We start from the raw sequence: 18,728 nt of genomic DNA, 5'->3' as shown, positions 1-18,728 counted from the left end.
AAAAATTGGGGAAAACTGTTAAGCCCGTAGGCAACAAGTAACGAGATACGACAAAAATTGGATGAGACAGGCTAGACAGACAAGTAAGGAAGTAGAAACGCCATGAGCCACCCATAAAACCACAGAAGCTGGGTGAGCACATCTCCGAAGAATCCAAAACCATCATTCAGCTGTTGTGCTATTCTGACGGGATGTCCGTTGAGACACGGAGCTGCGCGGGCTGATCGGGGCGTCTAATGGGTTAGGCGGAGCTATGCCCAGTCGGACCTCGCCGATGCGACGCAGGAGGGCCTGTAGTGAGACGCGAATCTCCGGGTTGAGATCACGGCTCAGAAGCTCAACTCCCAAGGGGTAGAAAGTTTCAATATTTTTATCGAAGCCTTCCTGGGGGAAGCTGTTATATCCATCGATGACATCCACAACAACTGGTCGCCAGGCCACGATGTTGCGGTGCTGGGTATCCTCCTCAAGACGGACAAAGCTGCGAATGATATCCGCGCAAAGTGGAATCAGTGCGGCTTCAGTCTCGGCACGACTGCTCTTCCTCTCTTCCCGCTGATCATGGTACATCCGGAAGAGGATGTGGACATATGTCGCCGCGCTACCGCTCTCCTGCTTCAGCAAGTTCGGGGGCTGCTTCATAAAACCCTGTTGCCAGAGTTGCATGCGCAATTTCTTGTCCTCATTAAACTTCTTGGCGAACTGGTAGCTCTTTTTCAACAAGCCCATAAGTCGCAGAAGCTCATGACTAGGAATTTCAGCATAAACATTGTCATTGGAGAAAAGCTCATGGACCGTTTCTATCATCAGCAATTGCAGAACACAGTTAGTGATGATGCGATTGAAAAATCTACGGCGGGCCACGGTGACAGCAGCTGGCTGTTGTTGAGAATCCACCTGGGGTCGGTAATCCTCGAGCTCGGCACGCGCCTCACTCTGGGCTGGTGGATCGCCACCATCCTGAAGCGAAGATGTGCTTTGAGATCCATTGGGCTGGAGAGTGTCAGGTAGATCGCCACTCAATGGGTCTGATTCCGGCAAGACTGCAGCCTCACCAGCGAGAACATCGCCATTGGTAGCTGTTTCTGTCATTTTGGTCATCGAGGCTGCCGCAGTGAACAGCTCATATGCGGTGGTCTTGCTGAAGAGCTCCACAAACGCACCAACAATCTGGGTCCAGTGTTCCTGTCGGAATTTAGTGACGTTTTGGAGAATGAGCTGCTGCAAGCAATTACTGCCAATGCGTGCAATAGTATCATTTTCCTGGCATATGCACAGGGTCAACAGCTCTAGGAAGCGACCCAGCATGTATTCGAGTGCATCGAAGTAGTGAGTGAAGAGGGTAATCATGTTCCGCAGAGCTTGAATCATGGTAGTTGAGAGCCAGACAGAAAGATCCTCATGGTTGGGAACTTTGGACATTTCGGACTTGGACTGCAGGACTACAAAGATGGGACAAAGCAATTGACGCCAAAGGACATCCCAGAAGTCTCGGGGGAAGTCACCGCCATGTCGAACCAAGGTTTCGAAGAGATATGTAAGTGCGCTTGGGAATTTGTTAGCTGTTATGCGAAGATTAAAGACGTGAGTGCAGATAAGCATACCGAGATCGGACCTCGAGGTCATCACCAGTCATTAGCACATCTTGGAATGCAATCAGAATGGGATACCAGAATTGCTCCTCTTGTGACTGGCGAGTAAGTTGCTTGGCAAGGTTAGTTCCCTCCTCTTGGAAGTTGGGCGCTGGCCCTCCACGATGGGAGAGCGGGCACTCTGGAGTGCGTAGCATCTTAGTGACCGTTGATTTAAGAAGCTCAATCGCCTGCAGGGACTTCTTCTGGAACCGGGAGTTTTTGGAAAACTCTGTCAGACAAACAATGAGGTCTGCAAAGGCGCCCTGGGTGATGACAACACCAAAACGAGTATTATAGATTTGATTTACATGGTCGAATGCCATATTGACAATGCCCTCTGTTGGTACATGTTAGCTTTGTACCGAAAGGGACAGTTGGAGGAAATGTAACTTACCGTAAGGCTCCCGAGCAGCAACTGTGAACACACCGAACATAGTCTTCCATCCAGATCGAATATTGTCACCACGGGCCTGGATCATTTGAATCAGGCAACGGAGAATCATATCCTTGACAGAGGCAGTAGTACTGTTCGCCATGACATGCTCAAAGGGCTTGAGGAAGTCCTTTTGAAACTTGAAACCAGGAAGCTCGCCAATCTCCATGAAACGCATAGAAAGCTGCCGAAGAGAATCTAAAGCGAAGAACACAACGGTAGTGTTGGTGTGACAACCAACCTGGTTGAAGTGTTGACCCAAGACCTCCCAAATCTTTGACCACTCAATCCTGACCCGAGTCATGTTGTAGTAACTGATCTCGACCAGCTTCTGAAGGCTGTATGTTCTTGGGGAATCGCTATGACCGGAAGACTGGATTTCTTGCCAGCTAACTTCGCTCAATGCGCGCACAAAGTCTATGATAGCTTCGTGCGAGAGATTGGCAGTGTTGGTGAAAATGCGGTCCACACTGCGAACCATATCTGCTGATCGACTCTCCATAGCAATCTCCATACGGAATGCCGTAGGACCATTGACCGAGCGCGTACGCTTGCTGCGAGTGCTTTGCATAGACTTGCGAGGGGAGTCTGCTGACATTGTCGGTGCTCGAGATACATCGGGCAATGAACCTTCGTCTACACCATCACTCAACAATTGTAGTCGATCAAGCTGGCTGACACAGGTCAAAATCTCACGCCATGAGGTGCGAAGTTGATTGCCTTCAGTAGTAGCAACATCAAGGAGTGCTTTAAGTGCTTCAAAGTTCTTGGGCATCATTTCCTTTACATTACCGAGGTTAGTGAATTTGGCCAGGGCCGTTACAAAGGCGACACGGGGTGTTTCCAGATCGAAGGCGCAGCTAATGCGAATGGAGAGTTTTAGTCCCTCCATGCAAAGCCGGATGGTCGCAAGGCTTGAAGTATCTTGCATTGGCGCTGATAATCCAGACAAAAAGGACATCCATGTGACATTCAACATCGATCCGACATGTCGACCGGAGGTAGCAGGAATGAAGCGCGAAAGTGCATCGCGGACTGCGGTTTTACGCTGAGCCCGGATGAGAGATCGGTATAATTGCTCGGTCTTGTTAGCCATCTCTTCGGATGCCTGCGCGTACTTCTCTCCTTGGATGTCTCGACCAACTGTTGCAAAGACTTGCCCTGCTCGGGTCGCTAGGCCAGTTGGGGCAGCAGTTTGAATTCCAATCCCCGCAGCATGTTCTCGCTCAGTGTCCAGGACAATTTCATTACTCGCAATTTCATCGTAAATGGCTAATAGGTACTCAGCCGGCAGATCTTGGTTGTCATTGATACCACGATTGTTCTTGATGAATTCCTCCTTGTTCATGCGACGACCCTTCATCTTGGCACTGTGTAGATCAGTGTTGAGCAAGATGACCGAATAGGCCAGCACGTAGGCGGTATCGGCATTGGCGAAAGCATTAGGGTTTTGAGTTGTATAACGTTCCGCAAACTTCAACATAAATCGATCAATCTTTTGGGCTTCTCCAGGCAGACGGAAATGCTGCAAGAAAGACCGCAAGGCGTCGACAAACCGTCGCTTGACAAAGTCCATCTGATCAACAAAGTGATGCATGATCTCAATATTCTCAGCATCACCCTCACCCAGGTATTCACCCAGCATAGCCTTGTCTAGGCGGTCGTTCCGTAGTAAAAAGCTCGCAATATCCTCAGGGGAATTAGAGCGAATAAATCCTTCTTGCAAGAAAAATTTGATACCACGCTTGGCCTTGAAGTTGAATTGCTGGACGCCGTTCATCAGAGCGATTTTTCGCTGCTTGACCTTTTCGATTTGGTTAGGGTCATCGTCCGGCACAGGCGTGGACCTGCCAGTTGTGACTCCCTCAACTGCATCAGGACGCGGCGATGCAAGAACGCTTGTATCCAGCGACTCGCGAGAGTGATCAATTGACTTGGAGGGAACAGAAGAAGCTTGAGTTTGCTGATCCTCTGGGCGCTGTGCGCCCCAGCTGTCAAGAGACCGCAAGATTTCCACGAGAGACTCGAGAGCCTGTCGCTTCAAAATATACTCCGACGGCAAGTGTGGCACAGCAGGCTGCGGGGGAGGAGTGATGTTGGCACTAGTGAGGGAGGGAGGAAGAGTACCGCGTTGATGCCACTCAGCTCCAGCTCCGGTCATTTTAGTATGGCTTTCTTGAAATTGATTCTGTTGAGAAATGCTGGTGACGACTGGCACACTCGCATACCGCGATAATTGTTCGATCACGTTTTGGAAAATATTTTCCAATGCCGTACGGTCACAATCGTAGTTGAGATAGATCTCGACCAAAGCCCGAGGATCACTACCCAATCTCTCGAGAATCTCCATGAAATACTGCTTTTGGAAAGAGGGTGCAGCACGCTTTTCAAGGATGGCCAAATAGATCTCTTTCATGAAAACCTCAAGCTCCTTCTTCATCATTACTCTCATGTGCGTGAGCATCAGCCAGAATATCTCACAGCACACTTTGAAGACATGGGGAACCGAGCTGGAACCATTTCGGCTCAGGCTCAGACAGAGATGCGGTCTGATGGCTTGAAGAAGTGTCATGGCGTCGGGACTAGTGGAGCTGTTTTTTATGGCGGCAAGAGGGGATGTGAAAGTATTGGTATGGTTGTTGATGAGATAGTGAATGAGGTGCAGCGAAAGCAGTTTCGACCGCATATTTTGGGACTTGAGATCCTGCTGTTGGTCATGACCTAGTGGTTTGTGGCTGAGTTTACACAGAGCCCGGACTACCAAAAAGGTATCCTTGACATAGACCTCGTCGACCTCATCTTCAGCGGTGTTTTCATCTTCTTTATCCTCAGGGATGCCGGTGAGAGATCGCGTCGAGGAAGCGCGTGCAATTCTGGCACGAGTGACCGTAGTGGGTGCATTATCATTGACATCTGATACCTCCTTAGGCGACTCGAAGCTTTGTAAAGTAAGTTTCTCGGCAGTCGGCTCCTTTGTAACAGGTTGATCAGACTGGTCGGGTTGATCTAGCTGATCTTGCTGGTCTGCCACGGAGACCGAAGCCACCTCGGAAAGTTGGCCTTGATCACTAGCTGACGCATCCAGAGTGGCTCCTGAACGGTCGATTTCGCGAGTTCGAAGCTCCTTTAGATCTAGTCGTACCCGTACTCGGTCAAACACGGTGCTCACCATCTGTGTAAGGGAGCCTTGCGCAATCTGCTGGTTCTGACTAGATTTGGAATATATGAAGATATTGTATATCTGACGAACGGCTTTGAGGAGACCAGCTCCATGAACCACGATCTTATCATTCAAGACAGCAGCTAGCAAGGATTTGATGATCTGTTGCTGGATCTCATTGGGTGTGGCTTCATTCTCGAAACAATCGCAGATTGCATCGATAGCCCTTTCGATCAAAGGGGTTCGTTCGGGAGTGGCTTCATTCTGGGATTCGGCGGAAGGGAATGCGAAGTAGGAGTAGGAGATGAGCTTTCCAATGCAGTCCAGCGCTGTTACCTGCAGGGGCACACTCAAGCTCTTGCTTGCCAAGTGAAGTGGGCGGAATATAAGTTCTGGATCAATGCGATCCGACTTTATATTGCTCAGAGCCACCTGGACGGAGTCCTCGAGTTCTTTGCTCCTCCGAGCTTCCCGCGAGGCAGCAATGGCATCGAGTGCCGTCACAATGAACACGGTTGAGCTGACAGGACCGCCGCGTGCTGTCGCAAAGGTGGCAGTGGTGGACCGAGAGTCTGAGCGCACTCTTGATTCCGGCGGATTGTCCTCACTGGGTTGAGTTTCATAAATTTCGGGGGGTGCGTCTTCGAGGGTGGGTGGATCGGCCTCTGCGGTGTTATTGTTGTCCTCCTCCACATTATCCTTCGGCGGAACCTCAGGCTTTCCTTCTTCCTGGTCTTCATTTTGGGGTCCTTCCTCTTGTTGTTGAGTTTCTTCCTCTTCCTCCTTCCTCAATTCTTGCCATTCTGCCGTTTCGGATAGGTTCGGCTCGTTCAATGTCAAAGACGGGAGAGCTTCATTGGTAGTATCCACGGGAGGCTTTTCGGAGTCAGATGCGGGTTGATGGTTTGGCTCAGAGCCAGAGTCGACGTCCGCCATTGTCAAGGAGACTCCAGACGGAGCGATTGAATTAGATCAAGCACATCGAACGGGGGGAAACGTTCACTAGAGAGAATAGAGGAACGGGACGATATTCAACAAGCATATGGGGGCGCTGCGTGTTCACTTCTCTCCAAATGGAGTTTAGACCGGAATCGCTCAGCCACGCTAAAAAAACACTTACATAATAAAATTTGCTGAGGTCAGCTCTGTTCCTACACGTGATCACCGGATGTATAGGCTCACTTACCGTTTTGGGAATCAGGGCTGCAAGTATATTAGACTGTACCTGTACGAGCCGATGAACTTAAAAAAATGTATGAGTTTGAAATATAAAATTAGACGGAATAAAATATATGTATAGTTTCAAAACATTCAAATTCAAAAATTAATCAATTGGACCTCCTTCAACACATTTTCTTCATCTATTCACCCCCCGCTGGACGGTTATTGGTGGATCAACCATTATAAACAAGAAACCGCTGAGATGAGACGACTCCATCACCTGACACCACGTGACACCCTTCCCGGTCGTTCACCGGGGCTCTTAGGAGCTCAACGAAAAGTTTCCCGCGAAGAGGCCGACTTTCTCCTCCCCAACTCTTCAATTCCGGCCCTCTACGTCCTCCTTTTCGCGCTGGACTTTCCTCCCTCCATTCATTCTATAATACCCACGTCGAGGGCCTTTTGATCTTTTCGATTTTCGGCATTTTTAGCCACGATGGTTGCTGCTGTTGCTAGAATGCGCACACCCAGCGCCATGCTCATGGCCCGCGGTGCCGCCGGCTCTATGCGCCGTCCCCAGGTCTCCTACAAGTTCCAGGAGGTGATCCAGTATGTCGTTAAGAGTTATTTGGGCTTTGAAGAAACTGTTACTGATGAATTCTTTGCGCGCAGATCGCAATTGCCTGCTATGTCCGCCCTCGCCCGTTACTACGCCTCCAAGTGTATGGCTCATTGAAATTATCTACGAAATCCTACCAACCGTTCAATTCTTTCTAACAATAAATGTATTACAGCCTTCCCTCCCCACACTATCATCAGCATGCCTGCTTTGTCCCCTACAATGACCGCGGGAAATGTCGGCGCTTGGCAGAAGAAGGCTGGCGACAGCATGCAGCCCGGTGATGTTCTGGTCGAGATTGAGACCGATAAGGCACAGATGGACTTCGAGTTCCAGGACGAGGGTGTTCTCGCCAAGGTTCTCAAGGAGACCGGTGAGAAGGACGTTGCTGTTGGCTCGGTAAGACTTTTCCCGAGGGTTTCCCATTGATTTCCGATATCTAACATGTATCTTTTCTCTTATCAACAGCCCATCGCCGTTCTTGTTGAAGAGGGCGCTGATGTTACCCCCTTCGAGTCTTTCACTCTGGCTGATGCCGGTGGTGATGCCGCTGCTCCCGCCGCCGAGAAGAAGGAGGAGCCCAAGAGCGCTGAGCCATCGGCCCCGGCCCCCGCGTCGGAGCCCGCCGCTATTGAGCCCGAGACCTCCGGTGACAAGCTTCAGCCTTCCCTCGACCGCGAGCCTTCCATCTCCCCCGCGGCCAAGGCTCTTGCCCTCGAGAAGGGTGTCCCCGTCAAGGCCCTGAAGGGTACTGGCCGTGGTGGTGTTATCACCAAGGAGGATGTTGAGAAGTACAAGCCCTCCGCTTCCGCCGCCGCTGGCCCTGTCTACGAGGACATCCCTCTCACCTCCATGCGCAAGACCATCGCCAACCGTCTTAAGCAGTCTGTGCAGGAGAACCCCCACTACTTTGTCTCCACCAGTCTTTCCGTCTCTAAGCTCCTTAAGCTCCGCCAGGCCCTGAACTCCTCCGCCGAGGGTAAGTACAAGCTGTCCGTCAACGACTTCCTGATCAAGGCTTGCGCTGCTGCTCTCCTGAAGGTTCCCCAGGTCAACTCCAGCTGGATTGAGGAGAACGGCCAGGTTGTCATCCGTGAGCACAAGTCCGCCGACATTAGCGTTGCCGTCGCTACCCCTAACGGTCTGATCACCCCTGTCGTCAAGGGCGCCCACGCTCTTGGTCTGTCCAGCATCTCCAACCAGGTCCGTGACCTCGGTAAGCGTGCTCGTGACAACAAGCTCAAGCCTGAGGAGTACCAGGGTGGTACCTTCACCATCAGCAACATGGGCATGAACGCCGCTGTTGAGCGCTTCACTGCCATCATCAACCCCCCTCAGGCCTGTATCCTGGCTGTCGGCACCATCCGCAAGGTCGCTGTCCCCGTTGAGACTGAGGAGGGTACCGTTACTGAGTGGGATGACCAGATCATCGTCACTGGCAGCTTCGACCACAAGGTTGTGGACGGTGCCGTTGGTGGTGAGTGGATCAAGGAACTGAAGAAGGTTATCGAGAACCCACTCGAGCTTCTTCTGTAAAAGTTGCCAACCCAGGGACTTCTTTACCGACATTTACACTGTAATTTGTATTAAAATCTCCTTTGCCCCTTTAGACCCGCATCGGTCCCTTTTGTCTTTGATTTAGCAACTACAATCCATTTCACATGTTATAAGATATAATTTTGTGCCAATTTGATCCACAATAGTCCCTCCTAACTCCACAGTATTAGTGAACGCTTACTCTCGGATTTATATGGGGCTGAAGCGGGATGTGATCGGAGTGAATCGGGTGCATGCTGCCTTCATGTTAGTATCCAGGTACTCTTAGTGCCTCGTATATGCCACAGATCAGTATCAGGTGATTGTGATATTTCATCTGCTTGTGTACTACAGTACCCCCGTTGAAGAATCCCACTCCTTGTGAAAAGAACGTTAGAATCAGTTGTATTGCTCATGTAAAACTACAAAAGAGCTATAATATATCATTTCAATCTCACCACACTAAATCTTACACTCTTTATCATCTCCCCGTAAAATCACACCCCTATTAGCTTCGTTTAGAAACTGTCCAATATGTCAACTGGTATGGTAGTAATATTAATTCAAGTTATACACCTCAGGGCTTGAATATAACATTATCTAGGCCTCTGGAAATATCTTAGTAGAAGTCTTACCAGAAACGACTAGGCCGATGTTTGGAAAGACCATTGGAAAGACGTATAGTGTAATATAACGTTGAACGCGTATTACAAACCCACCGCTTCTAGCAAGGAGCGGGATTATTTAGGTATCGGGGTGACTGTAGCACTTCAAAGTCTTTTGCTTTTTGTTTTTCTTTTTTGTGTTTCTCAATTTCCCCATTTTCTTCTTTGAGTCTCTCCATATTTAGGATTTTGGATCCTGCCATATGCCCAGGTAAATGACGGAATCTACTAAATGTTAGACATCCGTGATGCTTGAGTTGTTCTTATTATCCTCGCTCCAGGTAGTTCGACCAATACATTTACTACCCTTCTTTGCCTGTACCCTTGGCTACGCCTGTGCGCGCTTCTTTGGCTATATCTTCGCCAATTAATCGGTTCAAAAGTGTCGGAATTAGTGCTAATCAAGACCAGAGCATAGGACCAGGTGTCAGTTTCCCTCCAATTTGATCGGCCCGTGAAAGCTACAATGACATGCGCATACTATACGATATATTTTGTCGAAGACAGGCCATCTAGAGATCTCCAAAGCTTCACTTTGGCCCAGAAAAGCTTCAATATCATCGTATCGTTTCCACCTTGGCAAAGTTATGGATACATCCATGGATATTGTTCTTGAGTATTAACAAGTCCACGACCCCAGGAAAGTAGATTAAGAATATCACGGTGGTCTTGCTACCCTGAAAACCATGCTTATCAATATTAAATGAACTTGCAAGTATCTCTTGGAGTGGTATGCACCCGTGGACCCACTTGAAGTGATCAGTATAAACATGAGTCGTATCTTCTTCCATCCATCTTCCTTCTTCCCTTCCTTTTCTGTTTTCCTTTCCCTTTGATTGATTCCATTCTTCTTCTTCTTCTTCTTCTTCTTCTTCTTCCACATCTTCCTCATCTTCATTTTTCACCATTCTGGTTCCCTTTTACAGCCACTTACCATCGGTACCACCCTCAAACAACTCCCATACTCACATCACAACCCCATTCATTGAATACTGCAACAATGAGTCCCAACAAGAAAGTCACGAAGGCGTCAACCGCCACCAACCTCACCATGGGTGATGTCAAATTCACCCAAGAGGAGGTGAGAACCCTGGCTGCAGCCGTCAGATTTGGCGAAATCCAAGTGAGTTAAAATGAACAATCATTAACCCAACTCGATCTACACTGACCTCAGGCTTACATCTCCAAATCCTCAGCTCAACCCCGACGAAATCTCGAAGAAACTCGGAATTACTAAGAACGCCTGGGCTCTGCGCTGGCGCCGCGCAAGGTTAAAGCTTCAGAATATCCCGCTCGGCACCGCTGATTCTCCTCCCGCCAACCCCGGGGCAAACCGAGGCGACAAAATCGACACCATGATCAGAGAGAATGCGGAGATGGTCAACGATACCGCTGAAGACTCCGAGCAGATCGATGAGACTGAGACCGCTTAGACGGTCGCTGCTGCGCTCAGCATTCTCCCTTTCGACGAGAGATTGCGCGATTCAGTGGGAATGATGAGGAGAGGTGGAGTTTCCTGCCGCTGACACCTTATGCCTTCGTTTTATGTTATGGGAGTTAGGGCTTTGCTTTTCGTGGATTTTATCAACCGGTCACTACTGCGTTCAACGACACTTCTTTTTTGCGACAGGAAAACGCGCAGTTCATTGGGATGGATATTTTGAGAGGAATGTTATGCGTTCGGTTCAGGGGAGTTGGGGTTTCTTTTGAGTGGATTTTGTGATATGTGTCAATGATTCCTTTAGCATATTTACTAAATAAGACACAATTCTGACCGGTACCAGTGCAGTCAATCGCGCATCCATATGGTATACCTGAAATTTGTAGTTCAGTATAACAAAACACGACTTGCTCCACCTGGGCAATGATAGAAATATAAACTTAACGCTTTGCTTCCCACCTCGGAAGCGCTCCAGGGCTGGCAAGGCCTGGGACCGGCACCTCAGAGCCGTAAAAGCTCTGGAGAGTTTTGACTAAAATGTGAAAATGATATAAATTAGCGGGAGAACATCATTCATCAAGTGCCGAACCAATAAAGCCCGAGGGTTTCATTACCGTGATATCCATGTAGCGGGGGGCAGCAGGTACATCCCGCCCCAGCAAAATCACCCGCAATAAGCAAGTACCACACATACTAATTCCCCCCCGGAACTGATCCCGGACTACACACCCGGGATGCGCTCCGGAAGCGCCTTGATAGATCAACCACAACCTATATAACAGATCATCATCCCCGCGCGGGGAAATAGACTTCAACACCGTGGCACAGAGGGATCTTACCAAAGAACCAAAAAATGGAAAAAGTCGACGTGTTAATCTGCGGCAGTGGATCAGCCGGTCTCAGCGCTGCAACCTGGCTTGCCCGTTACGGTATCCGATGCAAGATCCTCGAGCGCCGCGATGGTCCAATGAAAATGGGCCAGGCAGATGGTGTACAGTGTCGAACTGTGGAGATATTCGAGAGTTTTGGCATTGGAGAAGAATTGCTACGAGAAGCTTATCATGTCCTTGAAGTGAACTTTTGGGCAGATGATGGGTCTGGCGTCATTAAGAGGACTGGTCGGACGGCTGACACACAGCCTGGACTGTCACATCAGCCGCATGTTATTTTGAATCAAGCGCGGATCAATGGGTTGCTCATTGAATTGATGCAGAAGCATAATAATCAGCAGATTGATTATGGATACAATGTCACCGATGTTCAAGTTGATGATGCATCTGCTGGTGATTTGGATGCGTATCCTGTTACGGTGACTGCAGAAAAGAATGGCAGGACGGAGAGCTTCCAAGCCAAATATGCATTGGTAAGTACCAATTTAATATCCATGGATGTTGATTTCAAACCCTCGATGTATTAGTACGCTGATTCTAACAATCTCAGGCATGTGACGGCGCCCACAGCATTGTCCGCAAAGCACTCGGATACAAGATGATCGGAGATAGCAGCGATGCCGTCTGGGGCGTGATGGACATGATCCCTCGAACAAGTTTCCCCGATTTCCGCAAGAAATCCAGCATCCGTTCCAAAGCAGGAATCCTCCTGATAATCCCTCGAGAAGGCGACAACAACAATTTGACCCGATTCTACATTGAACTTGCACCGGGCACAAATCCCAAAGAAGTCACGCTAGAGAACCTACAAGAAAGAGCACAGAAGATCCTCCAGCCATACGATATTGAAATTGCCGAGACAGTCTGGTGGTCTGCTTATGCAATTGGACAACGTCACGCCGATGTCTTCCACAAGGACCATCGTGTTTTCCTAGCCGGCGATGCATGCCACACGCATTCACCGAAAGCCGGACAAGGTATGAATGTCAGTCTACAAGATGGGTACAACATTGGATGGAAACTCGGCGAGGTTTTAACGGGCCGCGCACATCCCTCTATACTCGAGACGTACGTGTTAGAAAGAGAAAAAACCGCCATCGATCTGATCAATTTCGATCGTTATTGGTCTAAATTGTTCTCTTCGGCAGCAAATACTACACCTGGCGAGTTCCAAGATGGGTTTATCAAGGCTGGAAAATATACGGCTGGTCTGACAGCTAAATACGATGTTTCGTCTATCACTTCCTCTTTCCAGGCTACGAATCTTGCGTCAAATGTTGTGGTTGGCATGCGATTGCCCAGTGCGCAGATTGTTCGGGTCTGCGATTCCAAGCCCTTACAGCTTATGAAGACGCTCAAATCCGATGGGCGATGGCGTGTGATGATTTTCGCCGGAGATCTTTCGGTAGCAGGGAGTCAGGCAAAGCTAAACACAGTGAGTCAATCGCTCCATTTCGAATTCAATTTCAAGTCAAAGACGCTATCTAACAAAAAGGTAGATTGGCGAATACTTTTCCTCTCCCAATGGGCCAAGTCACAAATTCACACCACCCTCCCAGGATGCAGACAGTCTAATTGAGACTCTTGTCATCGGCCATGGAAAGCGACACGATATTGAAATACACCAGATTCCCGAATGCTTCTATCCGGTAGTAGGCAAGAATCAAACTAGAGGTAAGTGGTCGCACAATGTACTATATGATGATCCTCGTTACTGACTACCTTTTAGATTTACATAAAATATACTACGATGATGATAGCCACAATCAAGGCCACGGGCACGCGTATGAATTCCTCGGAATCGACCCGAACCACGGAGCCATCATCATTGCCCGACCCGACCAATGTGAGTCTGACCTTGAACACAATATCAAACCCTACATATGCAGTCGCTGATTAAAATTTCTCATTTACAGATGTATCCGCCGTCCTGGGTCTTGATCAGTATCAAGAAATCGGGAATTTCTTCCAAGGATTTCTTCACCCGCAAACGTAGGTTAGTTGGTCCCACTACGTGGAGAATGCGATGGATAACTAAGACGGAGAACGTCATGTGGGTGCTTCAGCGAGTAAATTGTAAATATACTATACATATTTTTGTGTCAAATGCATGACCAACCATATCAAATTAACTCAAGAAAAGACTTCAATAGATGAAATGTATTGTTTGGTGGTGGGAGAAATCTGGCGCGGGATATAGGCACGTCAGTGGCTGCGGGTCACGCTGTTGCGATCCTTTACGGCAACTTCAACATGGGGAATAGCTGGAGCTAGCCAGGATACTATATTCCTGAACATAATATATTTGTATAAGGGGAAGTAGGAACTATAAAAAATAAAATATCCATAAAAATAGAGTGTTAAGTCCAATATCAGTCATATTGTATAGAATAACAAGTTGGTCTAGCTCCACCAAATCAATGACGTGATGTCACACGCCGAAGCTTCCAAGGTTTCACGTTCTCGATCGTATAAAACCCTCATCCCCCCCTCTTATTCCCTTCTGATCGCTGCCGTTAATTTCCGATAACTGATTTCTCCCGCACTTTAAACATTTCCACCAATTTAAATCACAAGAAATCCTTTTCTTCACTTAACAATCTCATCATGTCTTACGCCGACGCTGCTGCCAAGGGTCCCAAGCAAGACCCTGAGGATGTAAGTACAACCTAACATGTGACATGTTCATGTTCCCCGGCAAAGTCATCGTATAAGCTAACAAGATGAGCAGGCGTAAGTCAAAATTGACCATAACACTATAGGACATAGTATACTAATCAACCTATAGCCGCGCTCCCTACGTAGGAGGTGTCTACAAGGACGAGTCCGAGAGCACCGCCTCCCTGATCGACGTCGACTCCCCACACGTCCAGACCGTGGAATCTGACTTCCTCGAACAAGATGTCCAAACCACCACCCAGGCAGAGCGATTAGAGCGCGAAGCCGCAGAGGCTGAACAGCGCCGGGTCCGCGAAGCCGCCGAGAAGAAGGCCAAGGCCCGCAAGGGCAAGAGCAGCGGACTGGGCCCTAACTCCGACAACCCCGTTTACATTACCAATGCTGTTATCGGTACTCTGGTTGGAGCCGGTTTGGGCTTTGGTGCTTACCGCAAGCATGTGGAGGGCAAGTTGTCCTGGGAACTGGTTGGTCTTGTCTCTGGTGCTGTGGGCGCATTTGGTGTTGCGGATTACTTTGTTAGCAAGTATGTCTTCCTCTTTCTCCAGAATCACCGCTCAGATTCAGGAGTGAGAATACTTTTATGATATTATGATATTTGTGCTGACTGTTTTGTCTTTCTAGGTGGTTCCTGCAGAACAAGTACCCTGCCAAATAGAGTGCAGCTTGTTGATTCGAACTTTCTTTTGTCTTAACCCTTTACCCTTACCTTTGCTTCAATTCTTTGTTTAATATACCATCTCTGCTCTTCTGAGACTTTGCATTCTGTATTCTTTGGCGAGAACGGAGTCGGGTCGGATTGTCGGGCTTGTATCATTATAGCCTCAACGATACCATTTTGACATGAATGCGGTAGCAGTGAATCCTTGATACAATAATTAGTTGGTAATCATGATATTGACCAGCGAAAGAACATTTCAATGTAAACATAAATCCACCGTTGTGTAACAACCAGCAACTTGAACAGTAAAGGCGTGTCGAAGGCGGTCAGCGGCCAAAACACACATGTGGCCTCGATGGGACCAGCTTGACCTTGAATCGTGTTCCTTCTTGCTTGGAGGTACGCCAGGTTATACATTTCAATACTGTTGCCCACACTTGGACTCGCTCATTGTCGACTCTACATTTTACCATATCTTGCAACACCCCCCGCGTCCAAGTGGCATCTGCCACCATCTTACCACGCCACCATGGTATGCATCAACCCTCTCGTACATATTAACCCCGAGACCCTTGCTCATGCAAACAGAATTCCCTCTTCAATTCCGCCCTCAAGCAGTCTTCTGCCATTCGCCGAGACCTCGATACATTTTCACAGTCACCTGCCACCTCCTCACCCGCCTTACAAGGTATGTGCATGCACCTCAATACCGTAGAGAGATATAGAGAGAAGGGACAACTAGCTGACTCGATTCGCTTCAGGGCAAATTGCCGCATCATTAGCATCCCTCTCGCGAACAGTGGATGACTACTCAGCTCTATCGAAGAAGGAGTTGATCCCCGAGAAACAACAAAAAGCATTCGACCGAGTGAAAAACTTCCGCAGCGAACTCACAGACTACCGAACACAATTCGACCGATTGCGCAAAGAGCGAGAAGATGCAGTAAGGGCAATCATACATATATGCAGAATTCTATTCCCTTGGCCCGTCCCAACTAACCTTTCTTTTCTTTAGCAATCAACCAACAACCGAAGTGAGCTTCTAGGTCGCCGACCACATCACGCCGCTACGCCTGAAAACCCCTACGCACAGTCCAACCTCCCCCAGGGCTCCTCCTCCTTTGCACCATCCTCCGGCCTAAGCTTTGGTGGCGGCCCAGCCGACCAGACTCGAGAAAGCCATGCGCTACGCGAACAATCCTTCTTCTCCAATACAAACACTCAAATAGACGATTTCCTAGACCGGGGACGTGCCGTTCTAGCCGATCTAGGTCAACAGCGAGAGGTTTTAAAGGGCACACAACGGCGATTGTATAGTGTGGCTAACACATTAGGTGTCAGTGGAGATACTATTCGTATGGTTGAACGACGTGCTCGACAGGATAAGTGGATTTTCTGGGGTGGAGTGGTCATCTTCGTCCTGTTCTGCTGGATGGTGCTGCACTTTTTGCGGTAAATGAATCCTGATACTGTATACTGTATACTTTCCTTCTTTTCTTTTGTCCATTCTCTGTACGGTGGTCATTTTATTCTTTATTATTCTGGATTGGGGTCTTGACTTTCCATCAGCGACGGCGTTTTGATTGTTGGGAACCTGAACAATGCGATTATAGCTATACTTTACCTTGATATTCTGTATATTTGATTTTGTCACATGTAAAACCTTCAGAGTATATTAATCCAAGTACATAAAAGGAAAGAAAACAACTCCAATTCCACCCGACATGCATCGCTGATCCAATTACGATTCTGCCCGACTGGTGAGGATCGGCTGAGTGCCGGGATGTCGGAAGTGCGTGCTAGAGTGGATCCCCAGTTCACACCGGCCCCAATCTCTTCTCTTCCCCTTCCCTTTCTCCCCTTCCTCTTTCTTCTTCCCCATCCAAACTCCATCTGGACAGTAGACATCATGTTTGCCGCTCGTCAGACCTTCAACCTTTTCCAGAAGCGTGCCTTCTCCGCTTCGGCCAGCCAGGTAATACCTCCTAATCAATACATTTTCATTCCCATTGGCATTGTCATTCCTATCATCGCGCTAACACGTTTCCTTTCTAAAGGCCTCCAAGGTCACCGTCCTCGGTGCTGCCGGTGGTATTGGTCAGCCTTTGTCTCTGCTGCTGAAGCTCAACCCCCGTGTTTCTGAGCTCTCCCTCTACGATATCCGTGGTGGACCCGGTAAGACTTGCTCCTACTTACCCTTGTTTTCGTTTTGCAATCCTCAACTAGAGCTACATTGTCCCAATTGCATTGACTAACATGTTAAAACAGGTGTCGCCGCTGATCTGAGCCACATCAACGCCAACAGCACCGTTACTGGCTACGAGCCCACCAAGGAGGGCCTCCACGCCGCTCTCAAGGGCTCTGAGATCGTCCTCATCCCCGCTGGTGTTCCCCGTAAGCCCGGCATGACCCGTGACGACCTCTTCAACACCAACGCCTCCATTGTCCGCGACCTGGCCAAGGCCGTCGCTGAGGCTTCCCCCGATGCCAAGATCCTGGTCATCTCCAACCCTGTACGTAGCGATAGAAGCGATCGCAACCCCAGACTCCACCAAGAAATTGTTTAAACGAAGTATATTCTTTTTCTCTAACAAACATCTAGGTCAACTCCACCGTCCCCATCGTCTCTGAGGTTTTCAAGAAGGCCGGTGTCTACAACCCCAAGCGTCTCTTCGGTGTCACCACCCTCGACGTTGTCCGTGCCTCCCGCTTCATCTCCCAGGTCCAGGGCACCGACCCCTCCGTCGAGAAGGTCCCCGTCGTCGGCGGCCACTCCGGCGTGACCATCGTCCCTCTCCTGTCCCAGTCCGGCCACGCCTCCCTCGCCGGTGAGGCCCGCGACGCCCTTGTCAACCGTATTCAGTTCGGTGGTGACGAGGTTGTCAAGGCCAAGGACGGTGCTGGTTCCGCCACTCTCTCCATGGCTATGGCCGGTGCCCGCTTCGCTGAGTCTCTGCTCCGCGCTGCCCAGGGTGAGAAGGGTGTTATTGAGCCTACCTTCGTTGACTCCCCTCTGTACAAGGACCAGGGTATTGACTTCTTCGCTTCCCGCGTTGAGCTCGGCCCCAACGGTGTTGAGCAGATCCACTCCGTCGGTGAGATCAACGAGTACGAGCAGAAGCTTCTGGATGCTTGTCTCGCTGACCTTAAGAAGAACATCCAGAAGGGTGTTGACTTCGTTAAGGCTAACCCTTAAAAGATTGTATAACAAATCATTATCTCTTCTTCCGGTTCTCTCTTTGTGAGCCATTTTCTGTGTTGCTCCGGAGCGTTTCTGGTATCTTTTGTATTTCTAGATCGATATGATTGATTTAATGAATATCGGTCTACTCGTGACATCGATGATGACAGTCTTCTTCCTCTTTTCCTTAAGTTGTTCAAGTAAATTGTGTCAGTGGCACACGTAAGATAGATATCCATGCATGCAATGCATCTATCTCCACATAATAAGCAATCTCGTTTAGGTACGCATGATGCGTGCATATCTGCGTAATTCCAACCAACATCCTTCTATCTGCAGCTTGAGGACCCTTACCACTTGAACTTGAACGTTCAAAAACCAACATGGATGTAATGTATGTGGGGGGATGTACATTAATTAGTTCTACGATCACTGACAAGAGAATAATGTAGCAGTCGGGCGGCTACTTATCCTTAATGCAGCAGAGCAGCAGAAAAGAAAAGAAAAAAAGAAATAGTCCCAGAGGGACCCTCGACTTGGGCGTTATTAGCACCACGCTTTAACTGAGTTATGGAACCAGGTTGTTGAAACGGTTGAATTCTTTACATCTATAGGGCAAGCATAATCCTATAAGAGAAACAAGTCAAGTACGGGCCCATAAAAAAGGACCA

General features: G+C 48.8%; 6 protein-coding genes across 6 annotated transcripts; 5 read left to right on the top strand and 1 right to left on the bottom strand.

Moving 5' to 3' along the window:
• Positions 1-162: 162 nt before the first annotated feature.
• Positions 163-6,163, bottom strand: N7478_011502 (Arf family guanine nucleotide exchange factor SEC7; the record flags this gene model as incomplete). Its single annotated transcript, XM_056927716.1, has 3 exons — positions 163-1,546; positions 1,605-1,971; positions 2,029-6,163. 3 exons carry the CDS (start codon positions 6,161-6,163, stop codon positions 163-165), a joined length of 5,886 nt encoding a protein of 1,961 aa, XP_056774764.1.
• A 721-nt stretch (positions 6,164-6,884) lies between these two features.
• Positions 6,885-8,543, top strand: N7478_011501 (putative pyruvate dehydrogenase complex, dihydrolipoamide acetyltransferase component; the record flags this gene model as incomplete). The annotated part of the gene is made up of 4 exons (XM_056927715.1): positions 6,885-6,997; positions 7,061-7,110; positions 7,183-7,406; positions 7,476-8,543. 4 exons carry the CDS (start codon positions 6,885-6,887, stop codon positions 8,541-8,543), a joined length of 1,455 nt encoding a protein of 484 aa, XP_056774763.1.
• Positions 8,544-10,208: 1,665 nt separating this feature from the next.
• N7478_011500 (uncharacterized protein) lies at positions 10,209-10,641 on the top strand (the record flags this gene model as incomplete). Its single annotated transcript, XM_056927714.1, has 2 exons — positions 10,209-10,331; positions 10,405-10,641. The coding sequence occupies 2 exons, from the start codon at positions 10,209-10,211 to the stop codon at positions 10,639-10,641; spliced, it is 360 nt and encodes a 119-aa protein (XP_056774762.1).
• An 861-nt stretch (positions 10,642-11,502) lies between these two features.
• N7478_011499 (putative phenol 2-monooxygenase) lies at positions 11,503-13,535 on the top strand (the record flags this gene model as incomplete). Its single annotated transcript, XM_056927713.1, has 5 exons — positions 11,503-12,012; positions 12,090-12,974; positions 13,039-13,213; positions 13,269-13,385; positions 13,456-13,535. The coding sequence occupies 5 exons, from the start codon at positions 11,503-11,505 to the stop codon at positions 13,533-13,535; spliced, it is 1,767 nt and encodes a 588-aa protein (XP_056774761.1).
• A 611-nt stretch (positions 13,536-14,146) lies between these two features.
• On the top strand, positions 14,147-14,873 carry N7478_011498 (uncharacterized protein; the record flags this gene model as incomplete). The annotated part of the gene is made up of 4 exons (XM_056927712.1): positions 14,147-14,197; positions 14,271-14,272; positions 14,328-14,741; positions 14,840-14,873. 4 exons carry the CDS (start codon positions 14,147-14,149, stop codon positions 14,871-14,873), a joined length of 501 nt encoding a protein of 166 aa, XP_056774760.1.
• Positions 14,874-16,785: 1,912 nt separating this feature from the next.
• On the top strand, positions 16,786-18,072 carry N7478_011497 (malate dehydrogenase; the record flags this gene model as incomplete). The annotated part of the gene is made up of 4 exons (XM_056927711.1): positions 16,786-16,851; positions 16,934-17,051; positions 17,145-17,389; positions 17,479-18,072. 4 exons carry the CDS (start codon positions 16,786-16,788, stop codon positions 18,070-18,072), a joined length of 1,023 nt encoding a protein of 340 aa, XP_056774759.1.
• Between the last annotated feature and the right edge of the window lie 656 nt (positions 18,073-18,728).

Source organism: Penicillium angulare, assembly GCF_028827245.1.
Source record: "Penicillium angulare strain IBT 27051 chromosome Unknown utg000008l_segment0_segment0, whole genome shotgun sequence".
Classification (NCBI taxonomy): Eukaryota; Fungi; Ascomycota; class Eurotiomycetes; order Eurotiales; family Aspergillaceae; genus Penicillium; species Penicillium angulare.
The sequence above is the reverse complement of the archived record's forward strand: the minus strand, read 5'-3'. Positions and strand labels throughout refer to the sequence as shown.